Source organism: Phycodurus eques, chromosome 6, assembly GCF_024500275.1.
Source record: "Phycodurus eques isolate BA_2022a chromosome 6, UOR_Pequ_1.1, whole genome shotgun sequence".
Taxonomy (NCBI): Eukaryota; Metazoa; Chordata; class Actinopteri; order Syngnathiformes; family Syngnathidae; genus Phycodurus; species Phycodurus eques.
Genome location: NC_084530.1, coordinates 11,023,466 through 11,040,989, shown reverse-complemented (window position 1 = coordinate 11,040,989; position 17,524 = coordinate 11,023,466). Strand labels below are relative to the sequence as shown.

Here is a 17,524-nt window from a genome sequence, read left to right as displayed (position 1 = left end):
ATTTGACTGCAGTGATTCCCAACCAGTGGGCCGTAGCATGTGTGTTACGTGAGAGATAAAGGTAACTATCCTAATTCATTAATTTGTGTAAAAATTATGACGACAATTGTATTTGCGTTCATCTATGCCAGTGACATACAGTGACCGGCACAATTAAATGCTCTTCCATTAGATGGCAGAAGGAGTAAGTCATGGCTTCCTGCAAGTATATTTTAGCTTTGTGCTTAATTAAACAGGCCCAGACTGCACCCTGGTCAATTAGTGAATGAATTGATACAAGATCAGTTTCAGTACTCATACCTTTTGTGACATTTTTGTTGGGTGGTGTGCCATGGGATTTTTCTAATGTAAAATTAGGTGCCTTGGTTAAAAAGTTGGGGAACATTGGACTCTTCTCCATCAAAGGCAATTTTTTTATGTAAAAGTTACTCAAATTGAAATACACAAATCTCGTAGTTTACACACATGTGCAACAAATTGTTTTAATTTTTTTATTTTGACAAAATCTCTTAAGATTCTTACTTCCTTGCTAAGAATATACCGCATGACATTAACCTGTGAAACATGTATGAGACTTGAAAAAAGTGACAAGTAATCAAATACTTGATAGAACTCATTCATAGATATTTAGAGTAACATAGGTTTTTTCTTAGTTTTATCTTCTATGAGAAAAAAATGCAGCCTTGTGAGTCCAGGCCAGTTTCAGCCACATGAGGGAACAAGGTAGTCACAAGCAGCAATAATCAGTCCCATTAGACAAATACAATACAAATAAATTTATCTCACAGGTCCAGGTCAACATACATACTCACTTGCAGACACAAAACACTTCAGGTATATTCATGTACTGTATAAGAAAAGAACTCTTAGAATGGTTGTCAGAACCTTTGTCCAGTCCAGCGTTTGCTTTTTGTACTTACAAAGTATACATTACGTAAAAACAAATATGTAATTGTAAAAAAAAAAAATATATATACACACACACAAGTGTATGACCCCGAGCACAGTTTTTGTGTACATGTTATCACAGTGCAGTTGAGCCCGTTTTACTAATGCGGTGCTCCTTTTGATTCCATACCCATCGATCTGTGACGCGTCACAGAACAATCCAGGTGCACCTGTCGCTATCAGCCAACACCTGAAGAGATGATCCTACATGGGAGAGGGGGAACCATTTAATTAACTCAATAGTTCTTAAGCACATTTTATTAAAAACTCCAAGTACCTTTCAACCTTCAAAAACAAGAGTTTGAAGCAGCATGACTTAAACAATAAAACGGACAAAAGCCTCAGGCAAACTTACTACCGTTATGAAGTGTACTTGAGATGTGCATGTACAACTGACCTTTGTGGAGTCCTTCATTGGTCATGCGATTGATGTAGCGTGAGCTGCTTTCAGGAATGAGCCATTTCATCAGCGTGTTCACGCAGGACTTTCTGTAAGAGCTCCACACACGCCCGCTGACAAAACATACACATACATTACTGCATGCATACATTCATACATTTGCAGCTTAAGGTCACATAACTACATTGCACATCATGCCGATCTTTTTACTTTTCAATTACGTGTAAAGGGGACATCATTGACTTTTGTTTTTATTCAAATACATTAGTTGGGTGGCTAGCCCACCTAACGTGAAATTAAAAACAACCAAGTACTGTAAAGCTTTAGTACAGTGGTACCTTGACTTACAAGTTTAATTTGTTCCAGGGCCAAGCTCGTAACTCAATTTACCAGAACAGTGGACCCTCGCTATTTGCAGGGGATAGGGACACGGCTGGACCGCGAATAGCGAAAACCCGAGGATAATTGATGGCCATTAGAACTGCATTTTTTAAAACCTATTCTTGAAAAAGTAGGGATGTTTTCGGGGTTGATCCCCCACCGAAAAAGAAAAAACTAAAGAAAATTATTTGAAAAAAATCTGCAAATAGGTGAATCCACGGGTTCCAAACAGCAAACATGCGGGGGTTTACTGTATAGCAAATCAATATTGCCCTTTGAAATGATTGGAATGCCATCAATCCCGTCCAGCCCCCCCCCCAAAAAAATAATTCCATGTTTTTAATAATGACAAATAGCCCTGTATTGTAAATAAAGTCTTAAAATAAATAATAATAAATAAAAAGTAATCAAGCTGTAAAGTGCAAAATACATAACACAGATATTCTGCACCCATGATTAGGCAGTTAGGGTCCGAGAAATGCCATTTACAGTAGTGTGAAAGGGTTTAACCCCTTCCTGATTTTTTACAACACAAGTAAACACAAAATGCAGTTTTGACCTCGGCAAAACTGACCTCGACCTTTAGACCTCGGGATGATGTCAAGCTTTCGAGGATCTTGTGGTCGACTTCACTTTGTCAGACAGTCCTATTTAAGTGATTTCTCGATTGAGAACAGGTGTGGCAGTATCAGGCCTGGGTGTGGCTAGAGAAATTGAACTAGGGTATGATAAACCACAATTATGTTTTAACGGGGGGGGGCAATCACCTTTTCAACCAGGGCCATGTAGGTTCGGATTTTTTTTCTCCCTTTAAAACTGCTTTTTGTGTTTAGTTGTGTTGTCTTTGACGAATATTTACTTTTATTTGATGATGGGAAACATTTAAGTGTGACAAAAAAAATAAATCACGAAGGAGGCAAACACTTTTTCACACCACTGTATAAGGAACAACGTCTTAGCCAGTAGTACCATTCGCTGCCACCCTATTAAAATTCACCTCCAGAACAATTTGTCCAAATTTGTCTGAATTTCCATATTTTAAAGATTTTGTCAAGAACATTACCTTGCGACAGTCATAATCATAATTGTTAATAAATTATGTCTTCAATACTTATTTTAATGTTTTTATTACATCAAGCTTCCAATAGCAGACAGTTGCAGCCTGAATCAAAGTATTTCGACATTCAATCATCAAAAATATCTGTCCCACGATTAATCAGCATTTTGCCAATTCTGTTTGCAACCCTGGTAACAAAACAAACCAAAAAAAATGATTAATATCTATTAAAACAGATTTATCAGATCTCAAACATCAACATTAAAACTCAGCACTCTATTTTGCAAACAAACATTGTTGATAGATTGAATTTGATAGTCTATGTATGGACAATAGTTTTAGTTTCTATTTTGTACACTGCACTTCTTGTACATGTGTTCTCTTGCATGCTATTGATATAACATTTATACTTCAGACATCCACAATTACTGCTGAAACGATGCAAATTTCCCCATTGTGCAATCAATAAAGGCTTATCTTATATTACAAATATTTATTAACAATAATAATATACTTTTAACCTGCACGCGTTCTAAAGTGGTGTGTGCAGTGCTGTACTAATTAATTTCCAGTTGAGGCGCAGCGTCCTGTGTGGACATGTATTATTTGATATTTATATCTCTAAACACATTAATTGGCCTTGTACATTGTTCTTACCTCATCTGAATCTTCAGCCATTCAGAGCTTGGCATCTGTACTTGTACTCATAAAAATGCTTCAATATTATGACATGATAGCACTTTACCAACCTGAGATTACTATTCTGCTCCCCTGTTTAGCAGATAGCGAACATTTCATCCAAAATAGTCCGTGTGAGAAAAAAACACATACAAAACTAATAAATGTATATAAATTTGTTTATTTTACAAATATTGTTTTATTTACAATAAATCATTCAGCCATTTAACAGGATAAATGAATAAAAAAATAAATACAAAATGAATAGATTTGATTCAGGAATTTTAGGGGTGAAACGACTACATTAATGAAATAAATATCACAGGACTCAATGCCTAGCCCTGACCTAACCCAACCTAACACCGCTGACTCAGCAAGAAGAGGCAAGGCCAATGTGTTTGCTTACCTGGTCTGACCCTTAACCTCTGAGAGGTCACCGACACCCACAGTGCAACACACACCTGTGTTAAGGTCCCAACTGACCTGCAGGTTTGAATGGTATGTGTTGGGCCTGAGAAGAGGCAAAACATGAATGTTAAAGGAGCTCAAAATCTTTACTAAAGAGGTCGCAAGAGACGACAAGCACCTGCAATGTTCCAAGGGGGAGAAGGCCAGTAACAGGAGGCCGATGCTAATCATGACAGTGTTGGTCTCTGGACACACCTGACACACATAGAAACTATAATCACTTCTATTCAAATGTGCACTGCAAATCCCAATCAGCTTGTGTGTTTTCACCTCTAAAATGACCACATCATAGTCACTGAAAGAGCAGAACTGTGGCGCCCATGCAGCGTCTCTCCTGATCACCTCATTAATTAGATACTCAAAGTCCAGAGTCAGCTGCTCTACACGTACACTCTGTAAAAGAACACGTACGCACACAGTGACACAGACACACACACACACACACACACATACACAACAGGGTAACTTGAAATTGTAACTAACTACATTGTCAGACTAATCTTCCCAACACTGGGCCTCACTTATCAATGTTGCAAATGCATGAAACGGGGCTTGAAAGATGCAAAGTACGTGACCTATCAAAATTACCTTGATGGGAGAAAATCGCCATGTTGGGCAATATCACCCCCTGCTGGTGACCGAATTAACGTAACTATCCTCTCGTCGTGACACGAACTAAAATTAATAAAAACTAAAAATATATAAAAAAAAAAAAAAAACACTAAAAACTATTTCAAACTGAATTTGAAAAACAGTCAAAACGAAATACAAACTATAATGAAATCAAAAACTATATTGACCGGGACAGCACATGTGCTCAATCTGTGGACGTGACATCACAAGTAGTGATAACGCCTATGCAAACACTTCTTGCATTAATACTGAAAGGATAAGGCCCAAAATGACCAAATACCCCACCTCTGGATCATTAAGAACACTTGGCGAAGCGTGGGATTCTAATCTCAACCGCATGGCCTGCTGCATCTCAAACTGTATCAATGTCGTAATCCTTGTGTGTCACCATGTATACAGGCTTGCTTGTCCTTGCCCTTAGGGCTGTGTAAAGATACTTTTCGTGGCAAACTATGACAGTGTGCATGCCGTGGGCTATTTTCGCCCGAAACCTAACAAAATCTTGCTATATAGTTCGGCATTCTTTGTCTCTTCATTGTCAAACGTGCACAGTCTATTCACAAACTGGCGAGCTAAGGCACATGTGACATTACTTCGGCGGTTAGCAACAACGATGAAGGCACCTTTTTGATCAAAAGGTTTACCTCAAAAGTGCAATAAATTAATATAGAGGTGATTTTTTTTTTCCCATCTTAACTAATTACTATTAAATCAAGCCATACATTTGGCCAGTGTCCCTTTATAGTGAGTTTCTGATACAAACAGTGCTGTCTCAGGTCTCACTTTTGGTGGCAAACTAATGTTGTCAGTGACATATTTACATGTGGTGCTGTGGTGAGTCTAAAGTCTGTCTGTTTATGGTCTCCCAAACCCACGCTTCTGATATATCCAGCGTGTCACTGACCTGTCCATCGTGTGGCTCGCAGACCAGCTGCAGGCTCCGGCCTTTAAGATCAGTGACCGTGAACGCCAGCTGTACTTTATCGTCTTCGTAACCTTGACGCAAAAAATTAGCATGTCAAAGACAAAACATTAAAGGTGCTCAGCTTCACAACACAACTGAAAACATATTCCTTGTAACCTTTAGTGTGCAGTTACCAGCAGTAACAAGTAACCACTGATCTTAGAATGCAGCTACACCTTACATACTACTTGGGCTTTGTCATTAGCAAACATCACATAAACCAACTGGCCACAACATTACGACCACGTAAGACACAGGTGACAAACTTAAGGCCCACAGGCCAGATGCGGCCCTACACATCACTTTATGAAGCCCGCGAAAGCTTGCTAGAATTTTTCCCTAACTTCTGTTCAAAAATAGTTATTCTTCAAAAAAACGCTAATAACCAAATGCAGGACAATTATGGAATATGATGGATTAGTTAAGGGACAAAAAGTGCGACTGGCTTGCGCTCTATCCACAAGCCTAATACAAGTACAGCGCAGCTCAGCTTCAGGCTAGCGGACATCATGGCTAGCGACATACATTGCAGCATGAAACTGCGTTACAAGCGCATATTTCAAAAAAATAAATGATTGATGTTGCACTCTCCCCCCCCCCCAAAAAAAAAAAAAGATTTAAAATGATGTTTCATTTTCAATGTCATTAAATGTGTTCTGGTTTACCTAAAAGATAAGCAATCTTTGTTCCTTTATTGCACCGAATGTGAACCGAGCCAAGACCTTGAAACCGAGGTACGTACAGAACCATCAATTTTGGTGTTCCGTTACATGCCTAATGATTATACTACAGAGCTGCCAACCTATAAAAATTAGCTTCCAGAACAATTTGTCTGAATTTCCATATTTTCAAAAATGTGTCAAGGCGATTACCATGGGACAGTCACAGTCATAATCATTAATAAATGATGGCTTCAATATTTCTCAGTTTAATGTTTTTATTACATCAACTTTGTAATGTCGGACGCAGTTGCAGCCTGAATCAAAGTACCTGTATATGAGATTTTGACATGCCATCATCAATAATATCAGTCTATGGATTAATTTGGCGACACGGTGAAAGATTGGTTAACAAATCTGCCTCACAGTTCTGAGACGCAGGGTTCAAATCCGGCCTCGCCTGTGTGGAGTTTGCATGTTCTCCCTCATGCCTGAGTGGGTTTTCCCCGGGTACCCTGGTTTCCTCCTACATTCCAAAAACATGCACGGTAGGTTAATTGAAGACTGAATTGCACATCAGTATAAATGTGATTGTGAATGATTGTTTGTCTATATGTGGCCCTGCAATTGGCTGGCGACCAGTTCAGACTGTACCTCGCTTCTCGCCCAGAGTTACCTGGGATATGCTCCAGCACGCCCACGACCCTAGTGAGGATAAGCGGTCCGGAAAATGCATGCTATGTATATTACATATATTTCCTATATCCAGTTTCTGCTGAAACGATGCAAATTTCCCTATTATGTTCCGTAACATTTGGCAGCTCTGTTATACATTTATGGGGTACCACAACTACCACCATTAAAACACAATCGACATTTATGAGCACCAATACAAGACCTGCCCATCAAAAATTCTGCCTTTTCAAATAAGGTTTGACTTTGATTGAGTTATTGATTAAGCAACATGTTCATTATTGTGGCTGTAGTTTTCAGCTGTGTCAAAACGTACTGCATCAAATTAATGGCTCTCTGAGAGTAATAATCAAAACTGAAAAGGCAGAATGTTATACACAACAAAGTTGTTGTACTGGAACTCATTCAATTGTGTGAGTGGTCATAATGTTGTGGTAGGTGTGTGTATATGTTGTTCTCTCACCTGTAACGCCTCCTGTATTCTGCTCCAGTGAGCCCGGCTGGAGACAGTAGTGCAGACATGAGTAGTTGACATATCCAGGTTCACTGGGGTCAAGCTCCTGAGATGCAGATGGTGTAGGAGGAGATGAAGGTGATGATGAAGAGGACGCCGGAGACATAATTTGCTTTGAGGACTGTGTTAAATTATGGCCGGATGTCAACATTTGTGGCAAACAAGTCTGTGTTTCTTTTTGCATCGTCTTAAGACAATCCTGCTCTTCCTGCTGAGCGTTTACCACCAACGGCTCTGATGGTTTCTGTGCTCCCTCTTTTTCACCTCCACCAGCTCCACCTTGGGCCCGTCGGAAGAGGTCAGCTGCAAATTCTCGGGCTCGCATCGCAGCTTGTGATTGGCTGGGAGAAGGGGGGACAGGAGTTAACCTGCTCTGTGTTGATTGTCTATCAGGAGATCCCTGAGGCAGTGAGGAAGCTGAGGTGGTGGGAGAGGACGATGTGGACGCATGACGTGACAAAGCCGCTCTCTTTGTGTAGAGAATCTGAGATGACGGACCCTGCTTGTCTGAAACAAAGAAAGCCAGTTACCTGCAGTTAAATATGGTCTGATAAGTGGGGCGTAACACCACAACATCATACTGGGTAGGGTTGGGCGATTAATCGAAATTTAATCATGATTTCAATTCAAATGACTTTATATGTCCCCAAGGGGCAATTTAAAAGGGCATGACAGCAGCTTCGTTTAAAATACTGTCTGCATGTCTGGTCAACCACACGAGCAGTGACCAATAACCACCCCGTTAGACTTTGGCTTCTCACAATCATAAAAACATTATAAACTAATAAAAAGGATTAACGTGCCGAACGACGTGGTGTGTGTGTATGCAAGTTCCTGTGTCGTGAAAATACCCTGAATGCACCTGTGTTGCTTACAGCAAGCGTGTGATGAACGCTATTCTTCCCTCGTGTGCGCTTTAAGCTCTTTATTGACACACCAGCTGGAGTTTACTGTAAAACTAAACAACAAAAATATTTACACTGGAACCTCGGGTTACGAACTACTCTGTTTACAAACAATTGGGGTTACGTACAAAATTTTCGTGGAAAAATTACCTCTACTTACAAATTATTTTCTGTTTGCGAACGGTCTTGGTATGAACGAACGGAAGGATCTATGTTGTGCTTCTATGTGCGCTGCGTGACGATCATAGACTGCATAACGATTGGACGCAAGGTGAAAACTAGTTGTCTTCTCCATGGCATAAGGCGGAAATCTGTTCTAGGTGGAACATCCTCGATCATCCAATCATTAATCTAATAGTGTTTGTGATTGACGTGGTAAAAAAAATAAAAAAATACTATTTACAGTATGTATGTTATTTGTTGAATAGTAGCGTCTCTAATTAAAACTACGAAGTTAATGTTGGCATAATGTTGAAATAGCACTCTACTTGGGCGTTTGCTCGGCGGAAGTTTCGCCTATAAGCACATCCAGTCAATCAGATGTGACATTATGAATGAAGACTGAAAAGAAGTGCGCTATCGTCACACGGAACTGTTTCTAAAAATGTAATCAAAGGGCAAAACAGACAGAATGGCAGCCAAGATAAAGAGAGAAACCGCTAAAGCTAGTGTTAAGCACTTTTCACAGAAAGACCTGTACATTGTGCAACCGTCATTGAATATGCGTCATGCAATGCTACTAAGTAGGCATGGTATCTTTTTTTTTTGCTCTTCACTAGACTGATAAAAATGAGAAGATGCTCGCTGGTAACAGTGTGAGCGAGGCAATAAAGAAAATATCAAAACGTGAAAGAAACTGGCCAACAGAGCAATTATTTTTTTGAATGACAATGTGATGTCCCACTTTCAGATTTGTTTTCGGAAAAGAAAAAAAGGTTTCACTGGATCCTTTGTTGTGCCAGATAAAAAAAAAATTAAAATAATAATATCTTAGTACAATTTTTTTATAATTTTAACTTTTTAAATAGCCAGTTTTAAAGCATCTGCACTGAAAACTAAAGAAGCTAGAGGGTAGTTCAACATTTAACACCTTTTGTTAACAACACACCTCATAGTCAATATTTACAGTAACCCCAACATGATATTGGCATACTAATCAAATGAGGCAAAACAATTTTCACTAAACGGTGCAACAAATGTAGAAAAAATATAACAACGGTGCACTAGTTTCAAGTCCTGAGTATTTTTGGAGGTACAAGATACAAAATAAACAAACTGCCCCCTGTGGGATAATGAAGATACCTTGGATTGTAAACATCATTGTCCAGTTATGATCCTATTGTTATTATTGGTTCTGTTATTGCTACTTTCAAATGTGCATCATCTTTAACAATAATAAAGATTAACTAGTTTTGCCATTTTACCCGCCTGAACAATGATGACACGATTGACTTTCTTTCGTCTGGTGGCCTCACCGCAAGCGGTGGTTAACTCAGGACAAAATTCCAGCCCGCGGGCCACATCCGGCTCGTTGATCGTTTCAATCCGGCCCGCCAATGATTGGTCCAGAATTGCCCAAATCATATCAAATTTATGACTGCATTCATTTGACCTTGTCATGTAATGCCCAGTGGTTCCACCAGGTGGCGCAGTAGGTACAGTAATAGATTGACTTGACTTTGGCTGTTCTGTTTTTACTCTGCTACTGCTCTGAACCGTTCTTTAACCATGAGTGGGACAAAGAAAAGAAACGTTTAATATAGAATGGACTACAAAATACTTTTTCACTTAAGTCCTGTCAAAGGCTGTATGTCTAATTTGTTAAGAAACCATTGCGGTTTTAGAGGAATATGATGCTGGTGGTTTTGGGCTCTACATCTGTCTGTGACCAGACTTTTAGTGTGATGAACTCCAACAAAGCATCCTACAGATCCCAGCTGAGTGATGAACACCTCAAATGTGTTCTGAGAATTGCCACAACAAAACTAACACCAGACTTTGATGCACTGGCAAAAAAAAAAAAAAAGGTGATTAACAAAACAACACTGTTCCCATTAAAAGTAAATCTAAGTATAAACACTACAATGCCTTTTGTTTTGTTAATTTTTTATATGTAAGCATCTGGTCCTGGCTTGGCCCACCTGTCAAATTTTAAGTCAATGTGGCACCTGAGCCAAAACGTTTGCCCACTCCTGGGTTAACTGGTAATGCTGCATATGCTGCGCAGTGAGTGACAGGCAGTATAGACTGCGCTCACATTTTTATGCTTTCCACATAATCACTTGGGTGGTGGTAGTACTTCTTCACATGAACAAACACAGTGTTGCCCGTTTTTGAGGGTGCCGACATACCTTGCACATCAGCTAGCTAATAGCATTGCTCTATGTCACCACACCACCGGCGATAGAAACTCGTGGACCGGCAGGCTGCCTCCATCGCCAGTCCGGTGCATGGGCGAAGAATGGCCGCCGAGGACGCGGCGTGCTCTGTGTGACGATGGCTGAGTTGGACCCAGAGTTTCTATTTCGCTCGCCGAGGAGGTACACTTTTTCTTTACGCTCACAACTGGCAACCAGAAGTGGAGCAGTAAAAGGGCGACTCTGATTGGCTGTTGTAACGCACTTTTCGCAAATACGCAAACAGTTGATGATCGAGATTGACGATAAATTTATCGCCCAGCTCTAACGGAGCCTACCCAAGCTGAATATATGTGAGAGGCAGGGTCCGCCATCAATAGCAGGGATGCTTTTAAACTGCCTTGATTCTGAGATCCCCAGATCAGAAACAAGAATATTCCAAATGTGGATACAAATCTAATATGAATGTGATATCTGTCACCGCGACTGCAGTGTAAATGAACATATCGCATATACCCTGCCAGTATGCGCCTGACATCATTGCAATATGGCAACTGAACCCTCAGTATACACACGCATGTTGAGTAAAAAAAAGCAGACATGGTTAATAAAAACTATAGCAAAAGCATGCAAAGACCATCAAACTGATTAAAGGTCCGGTATTTTGCCAAACCAACTTTTTGTACTATTTGGGATGTAACATTGTCTCTATGGTGCCTCGGTAAACGTGAAATATGAATTAAAATTGTCCACGCATTCATGAGTTCCATACATTTTTTTGCAGAGAGGCGTGAAATCAGGTTATGAGAATTCCTCCCGAAAAGCTTCTTTATACTTGCACGGATGGCGACCTTACTGATGCCACTGCGGCTGTCCCGCGCATAGGTTCCCTTTATACTCAAGCGCAATCCACGCGCGCAGTTTTGAAAATGAAGATCTCCGCCTACCCCTCTGCTCCAGAGCCAGGGCTGGTCAATGTAAATACGTGTGCTCTCACAAGTGGGTCTTCTACACAGAGGCAACCAAATAGAGGAAAGGGGGCGGTCTTTGCCAAATATGGACAAAGCGGATTCAAAACTGGGTCAAACAGAAATAGCGGTCAGAGGGGCCTTTTCTGGACACTAGTATGACAAAGGTGTTTTGTTTTTTTTAAGGAAATTGACACTTTTATACTACGTCCATGTTAGAGAGTCACTCTATTTTGGTCTAAATAGCCAAAATACGGGATCTTTATAGGATTCCCGAGGGTAGCCAGTGGAGTAAGGTTTACTGGATTTAAACAAGTCCAGGCCAACTAAACGGTATATTTTAGGGATGTAACAATATCTATAGCTCACGGTTCGGTTTTATCATAGTATTAATCTCACGATACCATAATTATTGCAATATCGTGGGAAAGCATGCGGTATTGCATTAAGACTCACAGTATTGCAGGAAGGGAAGCAGAGGTCCCCTGGCAACTCCCTCTCCCACCACAGCCTTTCGGTTACGTGGGCCAGTCAGCCAATCAGTATTTTTTGTGACGTACCCACATAGTCACATGTTTTACGTGTCCCATCGGGTGTGTTTATACTCTAAATGAGGAAGTGGAGTGCTCAAGCTCAGCTATAACAGCCTGGCTGAGCAGTGTGGCTGCTCGCCCAAAACTAAATTTTAAGCATCAATATTTTATACCGAGACAAGACCATACGGAGCCACCTTGGTGCCAAGGTATGAGAAAAATTAAATTAATTGATAATCTGTTCCCTCAATTTAGTAATCCGTTCCCTCAGTTTAGTAAACTGTACCCTCAATTTAGTAATCTGTACCCTCAGTTTAGTAATCTGTATCCTCAGTTTAGTAATCCGTACCCTCAATTTAGTACTGTGTTTAGGAAACACGCAGGCTAATTGTAGCCAGTCCTGCTAGTAATGCTATATAATGATCAACCCCCTCGAACTACAGCAATATTGCCTTTCAGTTGAAGAAATTGGATGTAGGATATATCACGACATGACAATTTATACACAGAATTCACACGAGTAAGAATATAACATACAAATAGAATTTACTTCACTTGACAGATATACGTAGGTATACGGAGCCCCAGACATTTGCTAAACTGAGGGTACGGTTTGCTAAACTGAGGGAACGGATTACTAAACTGAGGGAACAGACTATCAATGAATTGTATTTTTCTCATACCTTGGCACCAGGGGGGGGCTCCGTAAGACCACGACATCGAGGCACTTTTAATTTCGCAATATCGTGAATATTGTTAGATCCCTAGTAAATTTCTTAATTTTTATTCATGTTTAATTTCATGTTTGTCACTGCTCGATGTTGGCACTCTTATAGCTGCTCAACTGTCGGCCACTCATGAAAACTAATTGCCCAACCCTGTACAGTGCTCAACAGTGAAGTTGGTTTCGGCTGCTTTGCTCTGGGTGCGGCAGGCTTAAGTAGCACAACAGACTGTTGTTAGCAAATCTTCCTTTTGAAAATTATCTAATTTTGTGTTATTTTACTGATAGCCTCTTAATGGACATGGGATATACCGTATCTGATGGACATGGCTCGTTGAGATTTATCAGTAAATTTTAATTATTACCTTGGCAGAGAGAGATGCCACAAGCCACCAGAGAGTAGCTCGTATTTAACAGGATGACCTGGTCCTTTTTCAACTGGAAAGCTGGCTGGAAAGTGGGAAAGGGGTACACCACCTGATACCTGCTGTTGAGGACATAGCCGTGCTCCAGACACTCACCGCTTCCTACAGAGACCCACATTATAATTAGGGGACGGGCTGAGGAAGCAAGGTCAGCAGAGAGGAGTGAATTTGAGTGTGTGTTTACCATTGCGGATGGATGTGTTCGAGGGAAGTGTGCAGCACTCAAGGCAAGGCTGAGGGGGAGGCATTGAAACGATGGTGATGTAGATGTCTCTGTAGTTCTCAGCGCTCATCAGGTTCATTAGGAGAGAGCTGACAAATTGAGTCACATAGGCAAACGTGATTACTATATAATAATGGTAGAATAAACTAAAGCAGCCGTGTGGGGCTGCTGAGTGATGTGAATAAGGTCTTACTTAAAACCAAAGATGACAATTTTAGACTGGTCATTTGGCCACCCACACACAGTGAGGTATAGGTCATTGTAGATTTCCTCGCCTGCAAACAGTCGCACATATTGGACCTAGAATCACAATACATACAATAGGGAAAAAAAGAAAGTATGAGCTGTTTCACTTTTCAGTACTATGCAGAGGTCTTAAAGGTCCTATACTTTGGCTATTTAGACCTCCATAGAGTGACTTTCTAACATTGACTTATTATAAAAGTGTCAATTACATTTCAAAAAACACATTGGTTTTGTCATACGAGTGTCCAGAAAAGGGCCCTCTGACAGCTACTTGTTTGCCCCAGTTTTGCATCCGCTTTGTCCATATTTGGCTAAGACCGCCCCTTTCTTTTGATTGGTTGCCTCCATGCAGAAGACCCAGGTGTGAGAGCACACTTGTTTGTTATGTTGACAGTGCTAGCTCGGGAACAGAGAGGTAGGACAGAAAAACGTCTGGAGTGCATGAATGCATGGACAACGTGAATTCATGTTTCATGTGACAAAGTGATAGAAAAACATTATATAACCTCCCATTCCAGTGGTGATGAACATTTTAAGCAGAACACGTTCAAAAAGAATCTATTTTACACTTTATGTTGGAAAATTACATGGTCAAAAATTGTTCTGTGATAGTCATTCATGAGTTAAAAAGACGCACAAATGCAACACAGCACATACTGTTTGTGGTAAAGATACAAACTGCCTGTGATTTGCACATGGCCATCAGGTGGTTTCATGTGCAATGAAGCATCAAGAAATGAACCATTACTAGAACCAATGGCTGAAGTGTTCCAATGCTTCATGAAGCTTCATCTCGCCATCACTTCTAAATGGACTGCATTTATGTAGCACTTTATCTACACTATCAAGACTAAGCTATTACTGTATAAGAATTGTTTTACCTGTTTGAGTCTACTGTGAAGATTAAACTCCCACCAATAGAGATGGTAGGTATAGAAAGAGAAATCATCATCTTCTCCACAGTCCCTGGTGTAGGACAGAACGTAGCGCCCACACTTGGTGAAGCCAAGAAAGATATGCCTGGAACCAAACAGGCAATGACTGCATCACCGTACCACTGGATTGTGTTGATCAACACTAGTTTGTTCATAGTGTAAAATAAGTGTTACAAACGCCAACTTGGGAATTGGTGTCATCAACACTTACCCTGCTCTCAAGTACTCCTCACTGACAATGTTCTTTAATGGAACACACACTCGAGGAGGGAGCTTCCTGAACAGATGCTGCGAGAACTGTCCTGAAAGCTGCAGAATGTATCAAATACAACGAAAACAGATGTTAGATAGCGTCTTTATTGACTGGGGAAAAGGAGACACGATGCAAAGCAATGCGTAGGTCTACAGTAGTACCTTGACGAGTCAAGAAAACGTTAAGTTGTCGTGCTGCCTTTGCAAACAACTCTGCTTTGAACTGTCACAATAACTAGCTAAAGCTGAACCTCATTTTCGTTGCCTTGCACTTGTGACATGACTCACGACAATAAAGTCGAATCTTCACGACAATAAAGTCGAATCTCATTTAACTTAAACGTTACATTACACACTGTTAAGGGTACATACACTGGCTAGCAAACAAGTTCCCCATATTTGTACAAGATAACAAAGTTGAACCCACAAGCGAAAGAAGGGAAACGGTGCTGCTAGCTATCAATAATTGTCTTCTGTCGATTCGCGTTAGTTAGCCAGTGAGCTAGGTCGCAGCTCCAAGTTAGCCTCAGACGCTAAGGAAAACAAGGAGGCTCGCATCAAGAGTCCAAACATTGTTGTCGTACTTCCAGTAAGGTGTTTACTAAATAAAAGAGCATACCTTCCCTCTCACGAGAAGCTTTACGATATGGTCTTTGTGTCTTCTTTGTGTTTTGTGTTTGCTATCATTCTTTTCTGATTTCGAGCTGGGCGCCATCTCTGACAGAACGGTTGTCCGTGCTGAGCTCCGGACGCCGCTGATTGGTCCAGACAGAGTCAGTTGCTGGTCCGCGTTATTAGGATTCCCACGTAGTTTCTCGGCAGGACACGCCCCACTGCAACATGATTGGCTCCTGCGTCGCGGGACGGGCAGGTGACGCAAATGTAACGAGATGACCGTCCCAAACGTGGATCATATTTGCACGACATAAAAACGAAGAAGTTTGTCATGGTTAGGTTTAGGACTGGGATTGGGATTTAAGGCGGTCTAGGGTAGGTTAAGGTTAGGATTAGTGGGTATAAAATAGATTTCTATGCTGCTACACACAGGACACTAGGACACACACGCCAGCTTTTGTCTGTTAAAACTGACCACACCGTTATGAGCGCACACACACATGCACCACAGACATACTAATAACATTCAGGCTGAGAAAAGGCAAGAATCGGTTTGATAAGGAGCCGCCGAGGTTCCAGGAACTGTTATCTGGAATGGGGGCTCACTCGGCTTCTGGATCCCATGAGCGAGTCCAGCACGCTGTATCCTTCGACCAGACTGAAGCCTTTGTAATCAACACATTCTCAAAGACAAGTCTAGTGTATCAAGATACTTATTTGAGGACAAGACCACCCACCGAACGTTAAAAGAACCGGAAAGAAGGAATTCTATCAGGACTTTTTCCTTGAGAGGCCCGGCTGGGAAAATCTCGGGCCTCGCTGAGAATTCCTTCCATGGGAAACAGGGATACAACAGCCAATCATAGTGCAGCGGCGCGTGTCCTGGAGCGAGTAATATTGGAGCAGGGCGTGTCCTGCCTGGAAACTATGTGGGAATCCTAATAACGCGTGGTTGGCCGAGCTTTTGTACCAGTCTCATTACCTTTTTATAATGACTTCCTAGAGCTTATGTTTACGCTACATGTTAGCTCCACCCAACAACAAGGAAGCGAGTAGGTGCCGACTGTTTGGAGAAATGAGATGCTCGCTCTTCGATGACGTCATTCGTATAATGTTTCATGGGTGTTGGCAAGAAACGTTTAGTTGCATTAACGCTACCTACTGGTATGGAGTGTGCATCAGGTATGCCTGAAAATGTCGACTAACCCATCCATCTATCCATCCATTTTCTGTACTGCTTCTCCCACGAGGGTCACGGGCGTGCTGGAGCCTATCCCTGCTGTCTTCGGGCGGGAGGCGGGGTACACCCTGAACCGGTCGCCAGCCAATCGCAGGGCACATAGAAACAACCAACCATTCGCACTCACATTCATACCTACGGGCAATTTAGTCTTCGATCAATCTTACCGCGAATGTTTTTGGGATGTGGGAGGAAACCGGAGTATCCGGAGAAAAACCACGCAGGCACGGGGACAACATGCAAACTCCACACAGGCGATGCCAGATTTGAACCCGGGTCCTCAAAACTGTGAGGCGGATGTGTTAACCAGTCGTCCATCGTGCCGCCGGACTAACCCTTTCCCCTAATAAAAAAAAAAAAAAAAAAAAAAAAATATATATATATATATATATATATATATATATATATATATATATATATATATATTCTATTTATTATTTAGTACAGAGCTATTTAATAATAATAATACATTTCCTCATATTCTCATATTCTACAGATCTGTTGCCTTTAAAATAACGATTTTTAATATTTAATATTTATACTAAATCCTGTCTTCTTTTTCTTTTCTCAAAAGATCTGTCTTTTGTCTTCCCTCCATGGCATATTTTTGACAATGTACATTTACATGTTGTATTGTTTCCCTAATTCCACGATTATGGGGAGAGATATGTCTCAAAATTATTTGTGTTTTTCAAATCCACAACTA

General features: G+C 40.9%; 1 protein-coding gene across 1 annotated transcript; it reads right to left on the bottom strand.

Moving 5' to 3' along the window:
- Positions 1 to 477: 477 nt before the first annotated feature.
- On the bottom strand, positions 478 to 15,708 carry dcaf15 (DDB1 and CUL4 associated factor 15). Its single transcript, XM_061679963.1, has 13 exons — positions 15,583 to 15,708; positions 14,923 to 15,020; positions 14,658 to 14,796; positions 13,724 to 13,830; positions 13,492 to 13,619; positions 13,248 to 13,409; positions 7,345 to 7,902; positions 5,470 to 5,561; positions 4,203 to 4,325; positions 4,051 to 4,127; positions 3,871 to 3,975; positions 1,346 to 1,461; positions 478 to 1,152 (listed from the first exon to the last, which is right to left on the bottom strand). The coding sequence occupies exons 1-13, from the start codon at positions 15,676 to 15,678 to the stop codon at positions 1,097 to 1,099; spliced, it is 1,857 nt and encodes a 618-aa protein (XP_061535947.1). The 5' UTR covers positions 15,679 to 15,708; the 3' UTR covers positions 478 to 1,096.
- Positions 15,709 to 17,524: the final 1,816 nt, after the last annotated feature.